The 21,956-nt window shown below is 47.9% G+C and overlaps 2 protein-coding genes across 4 annotated transcripts in view; one reads left to right on the forward strand and one right to left on the reverse strand.

The window, feature by feature from the left end:
* The window catches only part of LOC148454933 (uncharacterized), a 68,929-nt gene extending 55,870 nt beyond the window's left edge, over nucleotides 1–13,059 (reverse strand). For both annotated transcript variants that reach the window (XR_015873004.1, XM_088460062.1), the window contains exon 1: nucleotides 12,885–13,059. The gene's annotated coding sequence lies outside the window, so the exon portion shown is untranslated. The remainder of the gene's footprint in view (nucleotides 1–12,884) is intronic.
* A 426-nt stretch (nucleotides 13,060–13,485) lies between these two features.
* The window catches only part of SMC2 (structural maintenance of chromosomes 2), a 76,992-nt gene continuing 68,521 nt past the window's right edge, over nucleotides 13,486–21,956 (forward strand). The window contains exons 1-2 of one of the 2 annotated variants that reach the window (XM_088460126.1): nucleotides 13,486–13,512; nucleotides 16,945–17,129. In XM_088460126.1, coding sequence (XP_088316252.1) covers nucleotides 16,962–17,129 — 168 coding nt within the window. In that variant the 5' untranslated portion in view covers nucleotides 13,486–13,512; nucleotides 16,945–16,961. Of the gene's footprint in view, nucleotides 13,513–13,595; nucleotides 13,920–16,944; nucleotides 17,130–21,956 lie in introns of those variants that run through there. The other variant, XM_088460127.1, reaches the window with a different exon arrangement.

Genomic DNA, 21,956 nt, shown 5'->3' on the forward strand with positions numbered 1-21,956 from the left:
TGACTAACCCTAATCCCCCCTAGCCTAACCCTAACCTCCTGGGGGGGAGGGGGGGATGCCTAAGCCTAATTCCCCCCCGGGAGCCCCTAACCTAACCCCCCCCCCCCGTGGCTGTCCGCGCCTGGCTTACCTTCGATCGGTAAGCCGGGTGTCGGGCTCCCGGCGGAGGTCTAATGACAGGCGTCGGGCTTTCGACGCCTGTCTTTAGACACTTGCCGGGATTAGACAGTTGGGAAGCCGGCAGTCAAGATTACGTCTGTCGGCTTCCCGTCCTCAGGACCCCACACAGTTCACATTTTCCAGATCACCCAGCAGGTGTATTCATCACTGGCTGACACAGTTTAAGCTAAATATTTCACTTGTTATCCTGTGAAGAAACCTGGAAAACATGTACTGTTTGGGGTCCTGAGTACAGAGTTTGAGAACCTGTGGTGTAGCCTGTATTAGCAATACACTGTACTGGATTTGTGAGTTGTAATATTTTATTTCACAGGAATGCTGGATATCTTCTTGGGTTTGATACAAAAAAATGTTTTGTATCCATGACTTGATATTGTACATAGTTGCACCAAAGTGTTTAAATATATAATAGTATCGTATTTGTAGTGACTTGGCTTCGGTTTTCCAATGCTACGTTTGTCAACAAAACATGCCATTGGTAGATCTAAGCACATGGTAAAGTTACATCTACTTTAGTTGTGCTTATAATCAATTTAATTGAATTAACTAAATAACCTAGCATGGAAAATATAGCAAACCACAAAAAAAATACTATTTTGATGCAGTCAAAACATAAGAAAGCTGGGGTGCAAAGCGATAACTAGGTAATCATTGTGTCGTGATCAGGGAAGAGAATGAAGCACATTCCACATTGCTTAATACAAGACGGCAAAACCGAAATGCCACAAATAATATAGTGTAGATATACTTTCATAAATACTCAGCATAATATGCTATTTTGCCACCTACTGGCTTACGCTGGTAATACAGGATATAAACAAGTGGCAACTCAAGGGGCACATCCACTAGCTGAACAAAAAACGACTGCAAGATTACGACATTGTAATCGTGCAGTAGTTTCACAGTCTGCGCTGTGCCTACACTGAACGACTGATCGCTCAGTGTAGGTACCCTCCATCATTTGTGAACATGCCCAATCTGTCGTTATCGACAGATTGACCGGGTTGTTCACCCGATGATTGAGGTCGGAAACGACCAGCGGGAGCACACATCGCTGGTCGTTTCCGACATAAGAGTGCACGATTTGTGCACGATTACTGAGCAATTGCACGATTAAGTTGTCGTAATCGTGCAATCTCTCAGTAATATCAGCATGTGGATGTGCGCCTTTAGAATAAGGTGGAAAAAGCACAAGAGTTTCAGTCTTACCAAGGTTACAAAACAAAAACAAAAAAACAGATAAGATGGTTCTTCACTAATATTGCTTAAATGTGCATGTCTACACTAAGAGTAAAGTAACCAACCACCGTAAATTGTTTACTGCAAGTTACAAGATAGTGTAAATTTTGAAACACTTAGGAGCATATGTATCAAAGCTTGATGCGAGATAAAATAGTGAAATAAACATCACCAACCAATCAGCTCCAAACTATCATTTCTTAAACACAGCCTAGTTAGAAGCTGATTGGTTGGTGATATATATCTCACAACTTTATCTCACATCAAGCTTTGATACATATGCCCCTAAGTGTTTAAAAGCAAAGTAACCAACCACCTTAAATTGTTTACTGCAAGTTACAAGAGAGTGTAAATTTTTAGTGTAGACATGCACATTTAAGCAATATTTGTTAAGAACCATCTTTATCGGTTTTAATTTTTGGTTTTTTTGAATGCTCCTCATTCAATAAAAATGTGTGAGCAGGAGGAAATTTAATAGGTATACACTTATTATAACTACACAGCAGTTCTTATATATGTCCACAAATATTGCTTTGCTATTCTACTACAAGTGTGAGCCCTTTGTATTCTAGAAATTTTCCTAAAGAAAAACAAATCTGTTTAATTGCTATGGTTTTAATGTGGATTTGCATGGCTAAGCAATGTTAGTAAATAACCATCTGTCGTTCATCCAGAACTATAAAATAATATTCTGATGTCTGCTTCCTAGACTTTCAAATCAAGAAAAGAACTGTGAATGTGAATATAAAAAGGAAGGAAATTGCTTTATAGAGGCCTTTGATTATTATAGATGTATTGTTATGTGCCACATAAAGTGAATACATTCAGCCTCCATAGTAAAGGTGTGGATCTATAATTGAATTCTATTACTGATAAAATATTTGAGTAAATAATTTTATTTCCAGAACACACAATAAAGTTATTTAGCAAGACGGATCGCACACCTCCCTAGATTTATATTGTAACCTTTAAATCAGCAATAAATGATTGTATGAGAAACCTGTAAATAACTATTATTATTTACATGAAGGTGGAGATTGTTGGGCCTGTTTATAAAAAGGGAGAAGAGCCCTATATCCTATAAAAAATTTAATTTTCATGGGATTTATGGATTCTCCCAAATTATCAATATTTTAGACACCAATAGCTTGCCAGGTATCACCGGTAATAGACACCACAGGGGCTCTCCTGTGATAGCTTCCCCATGCAAAGCATCACAGCCATGACAATACCAGATTCGGTAAACAGAATAAAACACTATTATTAATATGAAACATTTTTTCTTCTGAAAGTTCTATTTAAGTATATTTTATTTTTACTCTAATGATTCTGGACTCAGGATGCATTGCCCGTTTGCGACATGGCAATGCCTCTGTTAGGAGCCTCTGCTGTCAACATCTTATCACTAATAGGCTTTTTCATCCTTTGGGTATATAGCTAAAGCCTGCTGGTAGACTTGTTAAATAGGGAGAACTCTATCTCTATTGAAAACGGCTTTTCTTCCTTTCTTAAATATGGCATTTTATGTTTAGCAAGCTAAAGAAACAACAGGCACAGCAGAGAGGTGCATACACACGTACACAGATTTTCTGTCCACCCATCCAACTGGTTGATTGGTTGGAATGAAAATCTGGCAAGGTATGAAAGCAAATGACAATCAGCAATTTGCTCCCAAACGCCGGAAAATGGACAAAAACTGTTGTTTGAACAAATTATTTAGATCAAACATTTTTAAAAATTGTCTAATGACCATTTTCATCTGTTTTCTGGCATTTAGGAGCAAATTGCTGATCATCATTTACTCCCATAAATTCCCAGATTTTCATTCCAACCAGCCAACTAGTTGGATGGTTGGACAGAAAATCTTTACGTGTGTGTGCAGCATTAGACTACAAAAATAAATGAGTAAAAATACCAACAAGTATTTACAAAGAGACTTCTAACAAATAATCTGTTGAGGGCATATCAGTCCTAAATCTGTAAAATTCTAGCATCCATTTCATCAATAAGATGGAGATCCTTATAATATCCCAATAAGGGTAAATGCTTGAGTATTTACTGACATGTAAAATTGAGATTTTGCTTTGTTAATCTGAGGCATTATCTCTTCAATGTGATCACTGCACACAGCAGTTTATTTCTCCATCTCTTCCTGCAAAGCCGGTATAAGGATGGAAGAACTACATGTCTAGATAGACAGTCAATAGGTCGAAACAAATGGTTGACAGGCACAAGGTAGACAGGGTCAAAAGCTCAACACATGGTTTTTCATCATTTTTTAGAGTTAGGATGAGAATCAGGGTTAGGCACTTGGTGGAGGATTAGGGTTAGGCACTAGGGAGAGAGTTAGAGTCAACATAACGAAAAAAAACCCCAAAAAAAACATGTCGACCTTTTCTGTGTCGAACATTTGTGAGTCAGCCTTTTGACCCTGACAACCTTAGTCCATATTGTAAAAAAATATATTGACCTTTAAAATGTGCGCATAAGCAGCCTTAATTAGTATATCCAAATCAAATGGGTATCACCACACCGATAAGTCAACAGAGAAAGAACTGATTTTTAGATTGGGATACACAGAAAAAGGCGCAAATACAGATTATATAATAAAATTGTATGAAACAATAAAGAATACAATATGTCCCTTTTCAGGCAAAAATTTGTTGCAGAGTATTGTTCTGCCTTCTTTTTCGCCTCTTCAATTCAACAGTGATTATGTTCAAGTGCATAGAATGAAAAGCTTAAAAAAAATATACAATGGGTGGTATTGTTTAGTAAAATATATTTAGTCAATAGGAGCTTTCTTTCTTCAATAGTAATCATTAATTAGTCCCAAATTATAATCATGGCGTACCGGACTCACACTAAAACACTTGGGGCCAAATGTAATAGGGTGAGAGTTTCGAGAATAGTGTAAGAGTTTTACTGCTAAACTCTCACAGACACCAATAGCTCAAGTTGTATTTTCAAATCAGGAAACACCTGGATGATAGCTTAAATCTTGAGAGTTTTTTTAGTCTGGAAAACATGCAAGTTTTCATGTTCTGTAACTTTATTACATTGGCTGAGTTTAAAAATATGACAGTTGTCTCTCACATTTTCTAAACTCTCACCCCATTACATTTGGCCCCTAGAGTTAAATATGTACGGCCATCCGACCATATACACCATTCACCCAAGTAGGTATATAAGAAAGCAGGTGTACCCAAACTGACTTTTACAGTGATAAAGCAAGATGCATAAAGGTTTCTTTATAGGCAAGTATTAAGTTATCAGCAATAAGCGGGTTTCTTTATGTCCAATTAGGTTCCATACCAGCAAAAATTAGGTTTAAGCAGATCAATCCACAAGGAAACATCAGGCTGTACTCCGGAATGAATAAAAATGTATTTATTTACATACAAAAGGTCCAAATAAAAATTGGTATATAAAACATAATTAATAAAAACTACCATGCAGACCGGCCAAAAAACACACACTTGAACAAAAAAAGAAACCCGGACCATTTAAAATAAAAGTAGATGGTGGATTACCTCAAAGTCTGCATGGAGAAACACAGGATAAAAATCTTCACAGAACCTAAATAATAACTATTTAAACTTGATTTGTATTTTTGTTAAAAAAAAATATTGAATTATTGAATCATGTTTAAGTAGCTATTATTTGCATAATTTGTAAATTAAAAAAAAAAAAAATAATAATTTTGGAAACAAATATTAGCCAATTAAGGCCCGTACTCAATTAGTTTCACACCAACGATACTTTTTTGCCTGCCGTACTTTTCGCCTACTTCTCGTGTTTTAGCCGCAGAAACTTTTCACGTGCGTCCCCGCGATTCGACCTAAGTACGCGAAAATGCAACCTGGCGAATGCAAACCAGTCGAAAAGTGCTGAGGGAATGTGGTAAATCAGCCTGACACCCCCTAAAAGATGCACTAACTTTGGGGATCAATGTACAAATGTACATGTCCCCGAATAGCCCTAATAGACTATTTGGGGATACTGAAGGTCTGTCATTTTCTTCTAATTAGCATCTTTGCACAAGTGATGAAGAATAGCATTAAGCAGGTTTTTTTTGCGAAAACAAGTAGTCCTGTCAAATTTGGGTACCTGAAAATGTGTGAAAGCACGGTTTAAAGTCGCTAAAATAAAGTTTTAAATAATCTATAAAAACGCACCTGAAGCAACCACCTGCAAAAAAAATAAAAAAAACACCTCACCCCCCAAAAGTCTATTTCACTAGTTTTTAAGTTTGTACCCCCACTTTGCACTTTTTAGCCCCCTTTTTCTAAGTAATTTTTTGGGGTGTTCTTATTTTTTTTAAGGTTTTTTTTACGCAGTTATCCTTTGGCGGGCTGTCCCAAGGGTGCTGAGTGGTTTCCCCACCTTTGCACTCCAAAATAGCAATTTTGCACTTTTTTTCTCCACCTATTCATAGGAGAATCTTTTTCGCCTAGTACATTGCATTGCGTTTTCGCGTACGTGAAAAGTCTTTGCAATTGAATACAGAGATAAGTTTCTGCCTGGCGAAAAGCTGCAATTAGCGATACTTTTTCACGGATTCCGACTTTTCGCGGTTAATTGACTACGGGCCATAGTGGTTAACATGCCAGTTGTATATGAAGAGATGGCAATCAACCTCCAGTGACAATAGCCGCTGATTTTTCAAAGCCACTGCTTGTCGGCAGTTCTCTCTTTGGGTTTTAAAAATGCAGTAATATTAAATTCAAAACAATCCTGGTTATGCATTTAATAACAAGAGATATGGTAAGAACTTACCTTTGTTATCTCTGTTTCTACGAAGTCCATAGGGTCCACAGGGTTGACCTTGGGGTATAGCTGGATCTGGATCCATGGGCACCACGCAGTTAAAGCTTTAGCTGCTCCCAGGATGCACTTGGGTCCGTCCTCCTCTATACCCCGCCCCCGGCCACAGCACCTCAGTTGGTAAGCAGCCAAGGCCGGAGGAGGAGACTAAACAGAGAGAAGGAAGACTGGAACACACAAGAAACCATACTCACAGAAATGGGAGACGGAAAACCGGTGACCAGCCACACAGCCCATTTGAAGCCAGGTGCGTCAGGGCGGGCGCCCTGTGGACCCTATGGACTTCGTAGAAACAGAGATAACAAAGGTAAGTTCTTACCATATCTCTTGTTTTCTACTTCAGGGTCCATAGGGGGTCCACAGGTTTGACCTTGGGGATGTCCCAAAGCAGTACAGGTGTCAAACGCATAGAACCTCAAAAACGTTTGAATTGAAGACCAAGTGGCCGCCTTACACAGCTGAACAGCAGAAGCGCCACGTCTAGCAGCCCAAGAGGGACCCACAGAACGAGTGGAATGAGCCTTAACAGAGGCTGGCACAGGTAAGCCCTCCTGTGCATAAGCCTCACAAATAACGGAACGAAGCCAACGGGCTAACGTTTGTTTGTTGGCAGGCCAACCCCTCTTGTGAAAACCAAAGAGGATAAACAAGGAATCAGACTTCCTAACCGAAGCCGTCCGGTCTACATAAATTCTAAGCGCCCGGACCACATCTAAGGAAGTCTCACCAGCTGAAAGATCAGGGGACTGAAAAGCTGGCACAACAAGTTCCTGATTAATGTGGAACTTCGAGACCACTTTGGGAAAAACTCAGGACGAGTGCGGAGCACCGCTCTGTCCTGGTGAAAAATCAGGAAAGGAGGGCGACAGGAAAGCGCCCCCAATTCAGACACCCTCCTGGCCGAAGCAATTGCCAGGAGAAAAACAGTCTTAAATGTCAGCCACTTGAGCTCCACCGCCTCAAGAGGCTCAAACGGAGGACCCTACAGGACCCGTAGCACCACCGCCAAGTCCCAAGGAGCCACAAAGGGAGGCTGGATCCTGAGAACACCTTGGAAAAAGGTGTGAACGTCTGGTAGTATTGCAATCCGCCGTTGAAACCACACGGACAAGGCGGACACATGAACCTTCAGAGATGCAAGGCGTAAGCCGAGATCCAATCCTGACTGAAGAAATTCCAAGATCCTAGAAACTCGGAACACCTGAGGATCATAATGTCTGGACTCACACCACTGAAAGTAAGTGTGCCACACTCTGTGATAAATCCGTGCTGAAGCAGGCTTGCGTGCCCTGAGCATGGTACCACTAACCGAACTGGAGAAGCCCCGAGACCTCAAGACGGCTGTCTCAAGAGCCACGCCGTCAAAGACAGCCGACCCAGATCCGGGTAAAGGCAGGGCCCCTGAGACAACAGGTCCCGACGCTGAGGAAGAAGGTACGGAGCGTCGATGGAGAGGCCCCTGAGATCGGAGTACCAAGGACGTCTGGGCCACGCCGGAGCTACCAGCACGAGCATGCCGCCGTCCTGCTTGAATTTCCGCAGAACCCGAGGAAGCAGGGATATCGGAGGAAACAGATACGCCAGGTGAAACGTCCATTTCACCGACAGCGCGTCCACCAGACTTGCGCCTGCGTCTCGTCCTTGACCCGTAAACGGGCAACTTGTGATTGTGACGGGAGGCCATCAAGTCCAGCTCCGGCAGTCCCCACCTGTCCACGAGTAGCTGAAACACCTCTGGGTGAAGCGACCATTCCCCGGGATGCACGTCGTGACGGCTGAGGAAGTCCGCCTCCCAATTGAGGACTCCGGGGATGAAGACCGCCGAGATCGCTGGAATGTGACCCTCCGCCCAAGTCAGGATACGAGACACCTCCGACATCGCTGTCTAACTGCGAGTTCCGCCTTGGTGGTCGATATACGCCACCGTGGTGGCGTTGTCGGACTGCACCTGTACCGCCCTTCCGTGAAGAGCGGGGCCGGACGACTGCAGGGCCCTGTACACTGCCCGCAGTTCCAGGATGTTGATGGGGAGAAGTGCTTCTTCCGCTGACCAACGACCCTGAAGCGACAAAGAGCCGGTCACTGCCCCCCAAAACCGGAGACTGGCATCCGTCGTGAGCAGGACCCAGTCCGGGATCCAAAATGGGTGCCCCTCGACCAGATGAGCTGTCTGAAGCCACCAAGCCAAAAAGATTGCCGAACGTCCGGAGACAACACCAGCACCTGAGAGCGGATCCGGTGAGGTAACCCGTTCCATTCTGATAGAATCAGCCCCTGCAGGGGCCGGGAATGGAACTGGGCAAATTCCACCATGTCGACACCATGGACCCCAGAACTCTCATAGCCGAATGGACCGACAGGCGGCAACGGCTCAGGCAACTGCGTATCCGCAGCTGTAGGGAGGCGACCTTCTCCGGAGTCAGGAAGATCCTTTGCTGACGCGAATCCAGCAGGGCTCCCAAATGAACCATCCGCTGTGATGGAATCAGGGAGGACTTTTTCCAATTTATCAACCACCCGTGTGCTTGCAGGCAAGCGATCGTCAGGTGGAGATGTTGAAGCAGTACCTCCGGGGAGTTCGCCAGCAACAGGAGGTCGTCCAGATACGGCAGCAGCCATACATTCTGGTTCCGAAGATGTGCGGCCATGACCGCCATAATCTTCGTGAACACCCTCGGTGCCGTGGAGACACCAAAGGGTAGCGCCCGGAACTGATAGTGGTGTTGAAGGATAGCGAACCTCAGATACCGCTGGTGTGAAGATGCTATCGGAACATGGAGGTAGGCGTCCTGGATGTCCAGGGACACCATGTAATCCCCCGGTTCCATCGCCAGAATGATGGAACGTAACGATTCCATCCTGAACTTTGGAACTCTGAGGAATTTGCTCAGAGACTTCAAGTTGAGGATAGGGCGATGAGAACCATTGGAGACGAATAATACCCCGTCCCTCGTTGTGATAGAGGAACGGGAACAATGACCCCTGCTTTCAGCAAGGACTCTATAGCCTCCTGAACCTGTAACGCCTTGGTCTTGTCCTGAGAAGGACTTGTGCAGAAAAACTGGTGGGGTGGTCTGTGCCGAAAAGACAGGGCGTACCCCTGGGAGACCACTTCTCGAACCCAGGCATCCGTGGTGGTATTGTGCCAGCACTGGGCAAATAGAAGAAGTCGGCCTCCCACTCTGAGGTCCCCCAGAGGGAGGCCTGTCCCATCAGGCCGCAGGTTTATCTTCCTGCTTGGAAGAAGGGCGCCGAGCACTCCAGGCTTGCTTCTTGGGTTTAGAGGCAGTCTTACTCGCAGACTGTCTCGGGAAGGACTGACCTTTCGCCTTACCCTGAACCCGAAAGGAACGAAAAGCCGAACTCCGAACCTTAGCAGGCAGTGCTGCCGAAGGGAGGAAGGCCGACTTGGATTTAGCCAGGGTGTCCACTATTTTGTCCAAGTCCGGACCAAATAGTAATTCCCCATTGAAAGGTAAGGCCTCCAGACCTTTCTTTGAATCAGAGTCCGCTCTCCAGGACCGCAACCATAAGGATCGGCGGGCAGACACCGCTGCAGCCGATACCCGCGAGGTCAGCAGACTAGCATCTAAAGAAGCTTCTCCAATGTAAGAAGCAGCGTCCCTCATTTGTCCCAACGCCCGCTGGACATCCGGAGCGTCGTCCGGGAAGGTATCTTCCAATGCATTGGCCCACCCCTCAATGGCCTTGGCCACCCAGGAGATGGCCATGGACGGTCGGGCCACCGCCCCGGAGAGGGAGTAAATAGACTTTAAGCAAGTCTCAACTTTCCTGTCCGTGGGATCCTTCAGCGAGGATATCGACGGTAATGGTAAGGTGGCGCCCCGAGTTAAACGGGTGACATGGGAATCCACCGCCGGTGGAGTTTCCCATTTTTTACAATGTGCCTCAGGGAAGGGGTAATTAGAAGCCAACCGCTTCTGAGGAAGGAATCTCTTACTGGGCGCCTGCCAAGCTACCGCCATATGATCCGTCAACTGATCCGACAGGGGAAACACCGCAGAAGCCACCTTAGTTTTTTTGAAACTAGGAAACTTCGACTTAGGAACCGGTGCCTCATCCTCTATAAGAATAGCTCGCACCGCCCTAACTAGTGCTCGCACATTAATGGACGACTTGGTATCCATTTCCTGGACCGAGGCGTCCGAGTCAGTGTCATCAGGGACCTCCCCATCATCCGAGGAACCCTCTGAGTCCGATACCTGAGCAGCCCGTGTCATGAGTGGGCGTTTTGAAATCCTAGAAGGCATGTCAGTGTGCAACATTGACTGAAAAGCCGAGGAAGCGGCCGCCAAATTTTGCACGGAGTTGGAGAGCACATCCACCCATGGTGGAGGAGTCTCCATAGGGGCCTGAAAAGGTACCACAGGCTGCTGCGGCACAGGGGAAGCCTGTATATAGATAGGCAACCCCGCATAGGGACCCACTGATTGAGACCCAGGAGGACTCCGCAATAACTGCGGGACACCCGGGGAATGGGGGATGGTCGGCTGGGGCAACGCCCTAGTAGGGAGAGCAGTCGGGACCGACAGACGGTCTGCAATAGACACCAGCACTTGAGAAAACATCGCCCACGGTGGTTCCTGCGCCAGAGAAGGTCTGGAAGGGCCAGGAGCCACCTGGCATCGACTACACAGGCCATCCTGTGACAAATCCTCCCTATCTACTCCTGCAGAACAGCGTCCACAGGAGGCCAACACCGGAGCCACTGAGCGGTCAACCTCCTGACATGACAGAATATATTATATAGTCAAAAAATATATCTGGCAACAGGGCAGAAGTTTAGCACACCGGTGAGTGCGTTTTCAACAGCCCACAATACGGTACTGTATAGCACACAACTGTATGTGACGGACCTCACAAATACGTGATCTATATAAGTGAGGTCAGTAGAAACACCCTTCCCCCACACACCTATAGGGCTTGTAGGAGAAGTAAAGGGATAGGTATAAGCTGACAGTAAGCGAAAAATAAGCACAGACAGGCAGCACTAGCAAAAGTCACATACCATGCAGGAAGATATACTCACTGCACCTTTCCACTACAATCAACCTGCCCAGATTCAGTGTCTGGGAGGGCTATAGTGCTGTGTACACAGTCCTTATATCGGGGGAGAGGTACACAGGGGGACCGGTCCGCGTGCTCCCTGAAGATCTGCGCTGCCACTTGTAGAAAATGGCCGCTGGAGACCTCAGAGGAGGAGTGGCCGAGTATCTGCAGCTCAGCGACGCCAGACTCTGTGTTGAAAGGCGCGCTGAGCTGAGGAGCCGCTGACAGGGAAGGCTTCCTCCCCTGGCTAGCATATTAACCCCAGGGCTTGCCGGCATCCCGCTTGCCATATATCCCTGGTGGTCTAGTGGTCCCACGGGTTATTCCTCCTCAGAGGGGGAGCCCGCCGCCACCGCTAGCGGCCCCCGGTCTGTCCCCTAGGACCGGGGGCAAAGGACTGCATGTGCAGGCAATACCCGCGAGCCGCCGCTAATCGGCGACTCGCGGCTTACCTTGTCCCCGGCGACTCCGGCAGCAGTCCAGGGAGGGACCCAGAGTCCGGCTAGTACGGACTCTGGCCTCCCGCCGCGATCCCCAGTGCAGTACTGGCGTCGCGGCGCCAGCGGGGAAGGAGAGCGGCAGCGTGGGCGTCTGCATAGACAGCCCGTCGCTGCCACACTAGAGCCTCTGTTGTAAAATAAAAATCTAACAGGCTTTTTTTTTTTTTTTAAATAAAAATAGAAAGCTTTTGGGGGCTGCTCCTGCAGCCCCCCTGCGCAGGTGACCCAACTCCGGCCGGGCACCAACTCAAAACTGAGGTGCTGTGGCCGGGGTATAGAGGACGGACCCAAGTGCATCCTGGGAGCAGCTAAAGCTATAACTGCGTGGTGCCCATGGATCCAGATCCAGCTATACCCCAAGGTCAACCCTGTGGACCCCCTATGGACCCTGAAGTAGAAAGAGGGTGTTTCACTCGCTATTGGCCACAAAGCTTTTCTTATAATTTAGGATGACAGTTGGTGTGGTTCCTTTATTTGAATTTTGGACTGCGCTGTAGCCCCACCTCTGGAGCCACCACTGCTAGTCAGTAGGTATTCCTGCTTCTGGCTGGGGTGTTGTGTTCCAGAACAAGCTACTGACTCTCATGACACGGAGAGAAAACATTCAGCGGGAAATTGAGACTGTAACTCCCAATATGTTGGTTAAAACCTTCCATGGACATGGGGTGACACATTAAAGCTTGCCTGGACATTAATGATAAAACTTTCAACACTTGCTATGACTCTGCAGGGGCCGGCCTTTCCGGGGGGCCGGGAGCTGCTCCCAATTTTCGGGATGCTCCCAGCCAAATCGGGAGGGTAGGCAAGTATAGACTGCTTCCTGAGGTTTTCTTTATTTTAGTAGCTCTGTAAACGTACCTATAATAGTGCCTGAATTAGTCTGCATTTTTAACACCAAAAGTACACGAACAGCGAATGAATAATAAGAATAAAATCAAAGAGTGTGCAGATCTCCCAACAAGCATAGAGGCAGTATATTGGGAGAAAAAAATAAACCCCATTCATCCAGAAGTCCTGCCACAAGCCTCATACAACTCCGCGACATGGAGCCACAGAGCAGACAATTACCTTCAGTAATATGAACAAACTCCTTACTGAGATACAGTGTGGATTCAGGCTGGAGCAATATAAAGAGCTATTTTCACAAAACCGAGTCTGACGTTCAGCCTTCTGGCCAGGTCTAGCGCTACAGCTACATTTCTTCTGGCTGCACGAATCTTTATTCAACGTCTCTGTACAATTGATAGCAAGTTTCCCTTTTTAAAAATGGCCGAATCACGATCACTAACATCACGTTGCCACCAATCTGCGTTTCCGCCAATACGTATGTGTGCAGCCCAATGACCACAGCAGATGTCCGTGTGATTCAAATTACCCACACGCCCCTCTTGGGTCTTCTTTGGTAAAGTGTGTGTTCTGTCAGGCTGCCCTAATAGTGCCTGTCTAAAAAACAAAATTCCGAATGATGATGGTAACGAAGATAAATAACGATATCATAAAGGGAACTAAATATATAAGATAATAATTGTTGCTACATTTTTTGTTCGCACTGTTTTTGTTATTCATGATTCATTTCTACAACAAAAAGTTCAGGCTCCTTATAGGACTTCCCGGCGACATCATAACGTCTAATACGAATGTACCGGGCGCGAAATCAGCGTTGCTCAGCTGCCTGAAAGAGAAGTGCCGCTGTCTGGTGAGAGCGTCTGTCATATAAGTGTGCCGGGGCTCTGCACAGACATAGTATTGCCCGGCTGCTGCTGTGTAGCCTTATGATAAGGAGCGGCGGGGCTTTACTTGCAGATATAGATTAGGAACCAATTGATGCTTTATTCCTAAAATGCTACTGGCATACTGGTTTTGTGGGTCTAGTTTTAGTATGATTATCACTCATTTTAGTAAGGAGGCTATTTATTAAACCTGTAACACTGTCACAGGAGGTCTATTCTCTCCTGGGTATTTCCTGGGTATCGGTGCTCACTGCAGTTCCCATGTAAGATATGGGAATGTTGCTGTTGTGCTATTAATCAAGTGCCGAAAATTTGACTGCGAAACTGAACATCCACATCTTCTGGCACTAGTCCGCTACTATCTATGGCAGAGGTCAGGGAACTTTTTAATCTTTTACCCCAAAATATATTTAGATACGCCGATGTTACCCCCTTGATTTGAAAGGAAGGAAATCCTATAGAAGTGCCCCTGTAGCAGTGCCCCCATAGTTATGCCCCTGTAGCAGTGCCCCCATAGTTATGCCCCTGTAGCAGTGCCTCCATAGTTATGCCCCTGTAGCAGTGCCTCCATAGTTATGCCCCTGTAGCAGTGCTCCCATAGTTATGCCCCTGTAGCAGTGCCCCCATAGTTATGCCCCTGTAGCAGTGCCTCCATAGTTATGCCCCTGTAGCAGTGCCTCCATAGTTATGCCCCTGTAGCAGTGCTCCCATAGTTATGCTCCTGTAGTGCCACTTGTACAAAAAAAAAAAAAGTACCTTAATCCCTGCTCCTGCATCCGCCGCTGTCCTATCTGCCCGGCTGCTCCTCGGAACTGTGGGAGAGACGCCATGACCTCTCTCCAATAGTGCGAATGGAGAGAGGCGAAACTGGAGTTCAGAAGAGAACTCCAGCCTCCGGGATCTACAATTTCACACACTGTGCATGAGCAACCTATGTCTGCACATGTGCAGTAAACTTTCGCTACTACTGTCATGCAAGGTACACACGGATCAGATGACCTATCGGGCTCATCGTTTAGTGTATACCCTCAATGTCACTGGCGATTGTCGCTCCTGTGTGTTGTCAGTCACATCGCCCGTCTGACCTGCATGCTGCTCTGACGACGGCATTGTTAGCATGGGCCATGCTGCCGAATGCAGAATGGCCTCGCCGTCACTGCCGGCATCTTCAAATGTGTATGCACTTGCCGATACTGGAACTCCGCCGGGAGCCTTTGCTTATGAGGTTGGTACACACTAGATATCGTCCAGTGTGTACCGGTCTTATGGGTAGGATGATAGTGTGTGGCTTCCCTGAGACAGATGCTAATGGGAGCAGCTGTCCCGGCACTGGAGGTATAGTAAATAGCCCCGAAACCTGTTTTGATCTTGCTGTCGAATGGGTACGCTAAGTTTCGGGGTATTAATCACTAAATTGATATGTGTGGTGTACCTCTGTTACAGTAATGAGAAGGCACTCTGCTACCAATATGTGCACACATTTTTTTCTTGCAAAAAATAAGGGGCCTATTAATGCAAGTAGCAGCAGTGGATACAAAATCACTGGAGCAATTTAACATTGCTCAGTTGCGAAGATGGCTGATCCAAGGACAGCTGTCCCGCAATCCTTATCACCAGTGCTTTAGGTCCCCAGACTATTGTATGGGTTAATGGGCCAGATCGGGACTGAAAGGTAAGCAGGATATATCCGTAATATATCCTATGTTACCTTTATAATGAATTACAGTTTTTACAAAACTAGGTAAAAATTTACATTTTCACCTTGTAGAAAATAAGTAATAATGAATAGACCCATAAAGGGGTGCAGTGAAATGAGTGATCATCTACAGTATTAAAAGTTAATGTACACAGCCAGACATTGCAGTGATGTCCCCTTTGTAATTACCCTGGAGCTTTACTCACAGGAGAGAGATCTTCCAATCCCTTTGCTGCAGCCTCTGGTCGGTTCTGGTAACAGACACTGCACACATGCGCAGTGTCAGATTCCCCAGGAGGAGTCTTCCAGAATTGTGAAAGACTCGCTCAATATACCGCGGAAGTAACTTGCGGATGTGAATTGAAAGATCTACAGTAAAAAAGGTAGACAATGTCTAGATAGACACCAGACGTTAGGCAGTCAATAGGTTGAAAGGGACAAATGGTGGACAGGGTCAAAAGGTCGACAAAAAAATGGTTTTGTTTTTTCCTAATCCTTCTCTTGGTGCCTGACCCTAACCGTCCCTTCTAGTGCCTAACCCTACCCGTTGGGATAAGTGCCTAATCCTAACCATTAAGGTAAGTGCCTAACCCTAAACCTAACTTTAAAAAAATAAATAAATCATGTGTCGATTATATTTTTGTTGACCATTTCCATGCCGACCTTTTGATCCACCGCCTTTCTTACACGTCGAGCTTCAGTGTGTCGACTTTTTGTCCCTGTCGACCTATTGACTGTCTTAACATCTGGTGAATATCTAGACATTGTCTACCTTTTTACTGTAGATCTTTAGACCGGATCCTGTAACTCGCTGGTACAGGAGTTATAACTACCACTATCCCTGGGGTTCAGTTTTGTATCTGCAATACAGATTAATAATCACGGTAGTATCGGCCCCTTAGATTGGGCTGGGGCTGACAAAACTTAATTAAAGTGGGTAGCATTGTGCTACATATGTTCCTTACAAAGTAAATATTGTAGTAATGGAAATGTAGATTACTGGCCATGGAGTAGCTTGGAATTTTGGCATGGATTTTCAAATAAATAATCCAGTCACTTTAGCTCGGCCACCTTTACCTATTGCTGTTTAAGTTTGGTGCTAACCTCTGCCATATCCCATCTGTATATAGATGTGTTTTATAACTATTATGGATATTGTTTGTGCTAGCAGGTGTGTGTGTGTGTGACCCAGCATATCTGTTCCAGGCTAGCAGCAGAAGTACTGACTCACATGAAAAAATATATATATTAGGCTAAATGTAATAGCTTTGCGATCTTCAGCCACTGGTGGGATTTAAGCGAGTCTCCCCGTATTTTTAAAGCGGCTTTCATTTTAAAAGCTAAACCAATCTGGTGATTGCCACTTTAAACCTATGCGGAGACTCTCATAAATCCACACAGCGGCTTCAGATCGCAAAGCAATTATATTTAGCACATAACCTTTATTGTAGCAGAGTTCAACCTTATAGAATTTAAAGTGTTATTTTTTTTTTCATGTGCATGCAACCATGCCATATATGTTCTCTGGATATACATTTTATAAATGTGAAGTAATGCAGTGGTATATCTGTGGTCTTGGCTACAAATTATACTGCTTGCTAGTCAACCCTGTGCTTCGATATTTATGCATTTAGCAAACCTCTTGACAGCTACAGTGATTTAAGTCCACACATATTATATGGTTATCCTTACTCCCTTTCAGGTACAACAATAGGAAAGATGCACATAAAATCCATTATTATTGAGGGCTTCAAGTCTTATGCTCAGAGAACAGAGATCAATGGTTTTGATCCACTCTTCAATGCTATCACTGGGCTTAATGGCAGTGGCAAGTCCAATATTCTGGATTCCATTTGTTTCCTTCTCGGCATTTCCAATCTTACACAGGTAAAAAATGGGTAAGGGTAAATTACAGAATACTGACCACCTAGTGCAGAAGTTCTTCTGAAAAGACTGTTGGTAGAAAGGATAAATGCATACCTGTTAGGTAATGTTTTGTTCTGTTCACCTAGCACATAGGCCTTATTTAGAGCTAGGAGCAAATATATATTTTGTTTTGCATGCAGGGAAGCCTATTGCTGCTTTACACATAGCGGACAAATGCCTTACTTTCTACTTCAGGGTCCATAGGGTATCCACAGGATACCTTGGGGTATAGGTGTGACGTCAGTCGCAGGGCACCAAAGAGTTAAGCTTTCAGCCTCCCAGGATGCACTAGGTCCCCCTCCTATACCCCGCCCCCGGGCCAAGGCACCACAGTTTAGTTTGGTGCCCGGCCGGCGTCGGGTGCACCTGTCGGAGTGGGGGCTAGAAGAGCCCCTGAAGCTTTCTTCAGTGCAGCTGTGGCTGCACATCTGGATGTACAGCATGGACAGTCAGTCCTGACGTCCATGCTGTCTTCCCTACACCCCCGCCGGTACCAGAACGCCGGTACCGATCCAGGGATGCTGGTGAGCATCTGGGGTCACAGCTAGCGGTGACCCCAGATGTTCCGGACCATGGCCGGATCCAAGGGGGACAAAGGTAAGCAGCGGGGTCCCGCGGTGGGTCCCCGCTGGTCACATGGTCCTAAGTCCCCAGGCAGGGGGCTCCCTGGGGACTGGCTGCAGCGTGGAGCCAGGTACTGAACCTGCGCTTTCCACTACCCCCTGGGACAGCGGACCGCAGCAGAGCGGTAGCGCTGCGGCGTCCCAGGGGTTAAATGCATGCCAGGGGAGCGCGCCTTCCCTGTCTCACAGCCGGCGCCTCCCCCGCTGCACACAGCCCTCTCTGCACTGTGCTGACTGGTCCTGTGTCAGCGCTCCTCCCCCAGGCCAGCTTCTCTCTGCTCCTCGGCGGCCATCTTCTCTGCAACGCATGGTGAACGCTGCTGGAAGTCTGGAAGGAAGCATCGTGGTCTGGGTCCCCCCGCATACCTCTCCTCCGCTGTGGCTCAGGTCTGTGTATGCAGCGCTGTGTCCTACCAGGCCCTGTGTCTGTGTAGTTGAGTGATCAGCGCTGTTAGTGCAGGAAATGTTATTTCTCTGCATGTGACTGTGCTAGCGCTGCCTGTAACTTTTCTTCTCTAAACTGTCAGCTTTATTACTGTCCCTGTTCTTTCTGCTAAAGCCCTTGCGGTGCGGTGCTGCAGGGTGGTCTCTCGCCTATTTAATACTTAATTGGTGAGAGAGGTCACATACGTGGTGCCATCATGTCTGAAAGTGATTTTCCCCTCCGGCTACAGTGTACCACGTGCAAAGCACCGTTAGCGGAGGGGGAGGGTAGCGCGGAGGGCCTTTCTGGCAGTGTTTGTCCATGGCGCGGCCTATTACGGTTACAGCACCGGTACAGGAGCCGCCCTGGGCTTGTTTCGCTCAGGCGTTAACAGCTTTAGTGGGCCAGTTAGCTCCGCAGCCCGCGTTTACTCCGATGGGTTTGTCCCAGCAGTCTGTGGTGTCGTCACCCATGCAGGGGTTCCCACGACAATTGGTACCCCACAGTCTCCCTATTTCCCCGCTCCCGGGTTCTCAGGAGCCAGCGTGGGTTAACTCCCTGACGAGTTCTGTACAGCACTTGTTGGATGTGTTGCAAGGGGAGTCTGTGATGCGGCCTCATAAAAGGCCGGTGGCGTCTCTGTCCGCTCCTTATGAGGATGACGAAGGGACGTCTGATGATGGGGAGATTCTGGATCCTTACGATCAGGAACCTCTCCATACTAAGGACGCTGATGCTAAGTCCAAAGTATATATTCCTGGACTTATTCGGGCGGTCCGCACAGCCTTGGTGATTGAGGACGAAGTTCCCCCAGCGGCTAAATCTAAGTATGCCTTTTTCAAAGATGTGAAGGGCGATGCCACAGTCTTTCCTCTTTCGGGTCAGTTGGTGGACCATTTAGAGGAGGCGTGGAAACAACCTGGCAAAAGATACCAGCCGCAGAGACGCCTGGCGGTGGCTTATCCGTTCGCGGATAATTATTTTGCTAAGTGGGAATCCCCTCCACAGGTGGATTCTCACGTGACCCGTCTTGTCCGTAGTGCCACATTGCCGATGCCATCCATGTCCTCCCTTAAGGATGCTACGGACCGCAAGGTAGAAATCTGCCTGAAGTCCGCTTATTCCCTTGCAGGGGGGGCAGCACGGCCGGCTATGGCCATTTGCTGGGTTGCCAGAGCGATGGAGCGCTGGGCGGATTCATTAGAGGCTTCTTTTGAATCCGACGGTCCGGCCGAACAGGCGGAGTTGATTGGCAATCTCCGTGATTCGGCCACCTACATCAACAAGGCGGCTCTAGACATTAGTACTCTGGTGTCTAGAATTTCTTCAGCAGCGGTAGCTGCTCGTCGCACCTTGTGGCTGCGATCCTGGAAGGCGGACGCAGATTCCAAGAAAGGTCTGGAAGCGTTGCCGTTTACCGGAGAAGTTCTCTTCGGTCCGGATCTGGATAAGATTGTGGCCACGCTGGCGGCAGCCAAATCTGCTTGTCTCCCGTCGGCCGCTGCTCCTTCTGGTTCTGGACCATCGTCCTTTCGGTCATCTAGGGCCCAGAGCAGGCCCAAACCACAGTCGTTTCCTCGACAGGCTGGCCCTAAGAAATCGGTCAAGCCCCGGAAACAGGCATGGAGTACCAGACGTCCGGCCCCCAAGCCAGATAACAAGCCTGCGGCCTGACGGTCCGGGTCTCCCCTTGGGGGATCCCAGGGTGGGAGGCCGCCTGCTGCAGTTCTCCCGGTGTTGGTCGTTCACTACGACAGACACTTGGGTTCTGGAGGTGGTCTCCCACGGGTACGCCCTCTCCTTCCGGCACAGACCCCCGGCTTGATTCTTCACCACAGGTCTACCATCAGACCGGAACAAGGCTACGGAGCTGCGGAAGGTATTGCACACTATGCTCCAGGCTGGAGTTATAGTGCCTGTTCCATTCTCCCAGAGGGGCCAGGGTTTCTATTCAAATCTATTTTTGGTACAGAAACCCAATGGGTCATATCGTCCGATTCTCAACCTCAAAGCACTCAACAAGTCTTTGCGGGTCCCGAAGTTTCGGATGGAGACCCTACGGTCCATCATTCTGGCGCTGGAACCTGGGGACTACATGGTGTCATTGGACATACAGGACGCTTACCTGCATGTCCCTATTCTTTTGCGCCATCAAGAGTTCCTTCGGTTTGCAATCCGCAGCGACCACTTCCAGTTTCGGGCGTTACCTTTTGGCCTGGCGACAGCACCACGTGTTTTCACCAAGGTGATGGCGGTCATGGCGGCTTCTCTGCGGCTGTAAGGAGTCCGCATGTTGCCGTATTTGGACGACCTGTTATTGGTGGCAGGATCTCCAGAGCTCCTGTTACACCACTTGGACCTGACCATTGCACTGCTGCAACGGCACGGCTGACTAATCAACTGGCAGAAGTCCACTCTAATCCTGTCTCGGAGGATTCTGCATCTTGGAGCCTTATTGGACTCGGGACAGCAAAGGATCTTCGTGACAGAGGACAAGATCTCTGCTTTACAGTCAAGGGTGCGCAGTTGTCTGCACAGCCGCCGGGTGTCCTTACACTCGGCGATGAGGTTACTGGGCTCCATGGTGTCGGTGTTCGACATGGTGGAATACGCCCAGTTTCACTCCAGACCTCTGCAGCACCTGATCCTGTCCAAGTGGAACGGGCTGCCTCAGTCTCTGAAGTTCCAGACGATTGTGCTCACCCCGGAGGTTCGCCTGTCCCTTGCGTGGTGGTTAAAGACGACCCACCTCAACAAGGGACGTCCGTTCTGGGTTCCAAATTGGGTCCTGTTGACAACGGACGCCAGTCTTCGGGGCTGGGGAGCAGTTTCGGGTCCACACTTGTTCCAGGGCAGGTGGACGCCGACAGAAGCGGAGCTTCCAATAACTATCTTGGAACTCCGTGCGGTCTTCAATGCTCTCCTGCAGGCACAGCGGTTTCTCCAGGGTCACCCGGTGCAGGTCCAGTCGGACAATGCTACCACCGTGGCCTACATAAACAGGCAAGGAGGAACTCGCAGTCGGGCGGCTCTCGTAGAGGTCTCTCGGATCCTGGTTTGGGCGGAGCGCAATCTTCCGGCCATATCAGCGGTCTTCATCCCGGGAGTGCTAAATTGGGAGGCGGACTTTCTAAGTCGCCAGGACGTTCATCCAGGGGAATGGTCCCTGCACCCGGACGTTTTTCAACTACTGGTGGACAGGTGGGGTCTTCCAGAAATCGACCTCATGGCGTCCCGGCACAACAACAAGTTGCCGGTGTACGGGTCTCGCACAAGAGACGAAGGGGCGTCTCTGGTGGATGCTCTGTCCGTCCGGTGGACGTTCAGGTTCGCATACCTGTTCCCTCCGGTCTCCCTTCCACGGGTTATCCGGAAATTCAAACAGGAAGGAGGGACGCTCCTGTTGATAGCTCCCGCGTGGCCCAGACGGCACTGGTTCTCAGACCTCCAGGGTCTGTCCGTGGACAGTCCTCTGCGGTTGCCGCTACGACCGGACCTTCTGTCACAGGGTCCTTGTCTTCACCCGGACCTGACTCGGCTGTCTTTGGCGGCGTGGCTGTTGAGACGGCCATGCTGAGGTCCCGGGGGTTTTCCAGCTCTGTGGTGCGTACCATGTTACGAGCTCGGAAACCGTCTTCCGCGAGGATATACCATCGCGTGTGGCATACGTTCTTCCAGTGGTGTCGACCGAGAGGTTATGCACCGCGGGAGTTTCGTCTGTCTCGGATTCTCGCCTTCCTG

This window comes from Taudactylus pleione, unplaced genomic scaffold (assembly GCF_031769625.1).
Source record: "Taudactylus pleione unplaced genomic scaffold, aTauple2 ptg000967l, whole genome shotgun sequence".
NCBI lineage: Eukaryota > Metazoa > Chordata > Amphibia > Anura > Myobatrachidae > Taudactylus > Taudactylus pleione.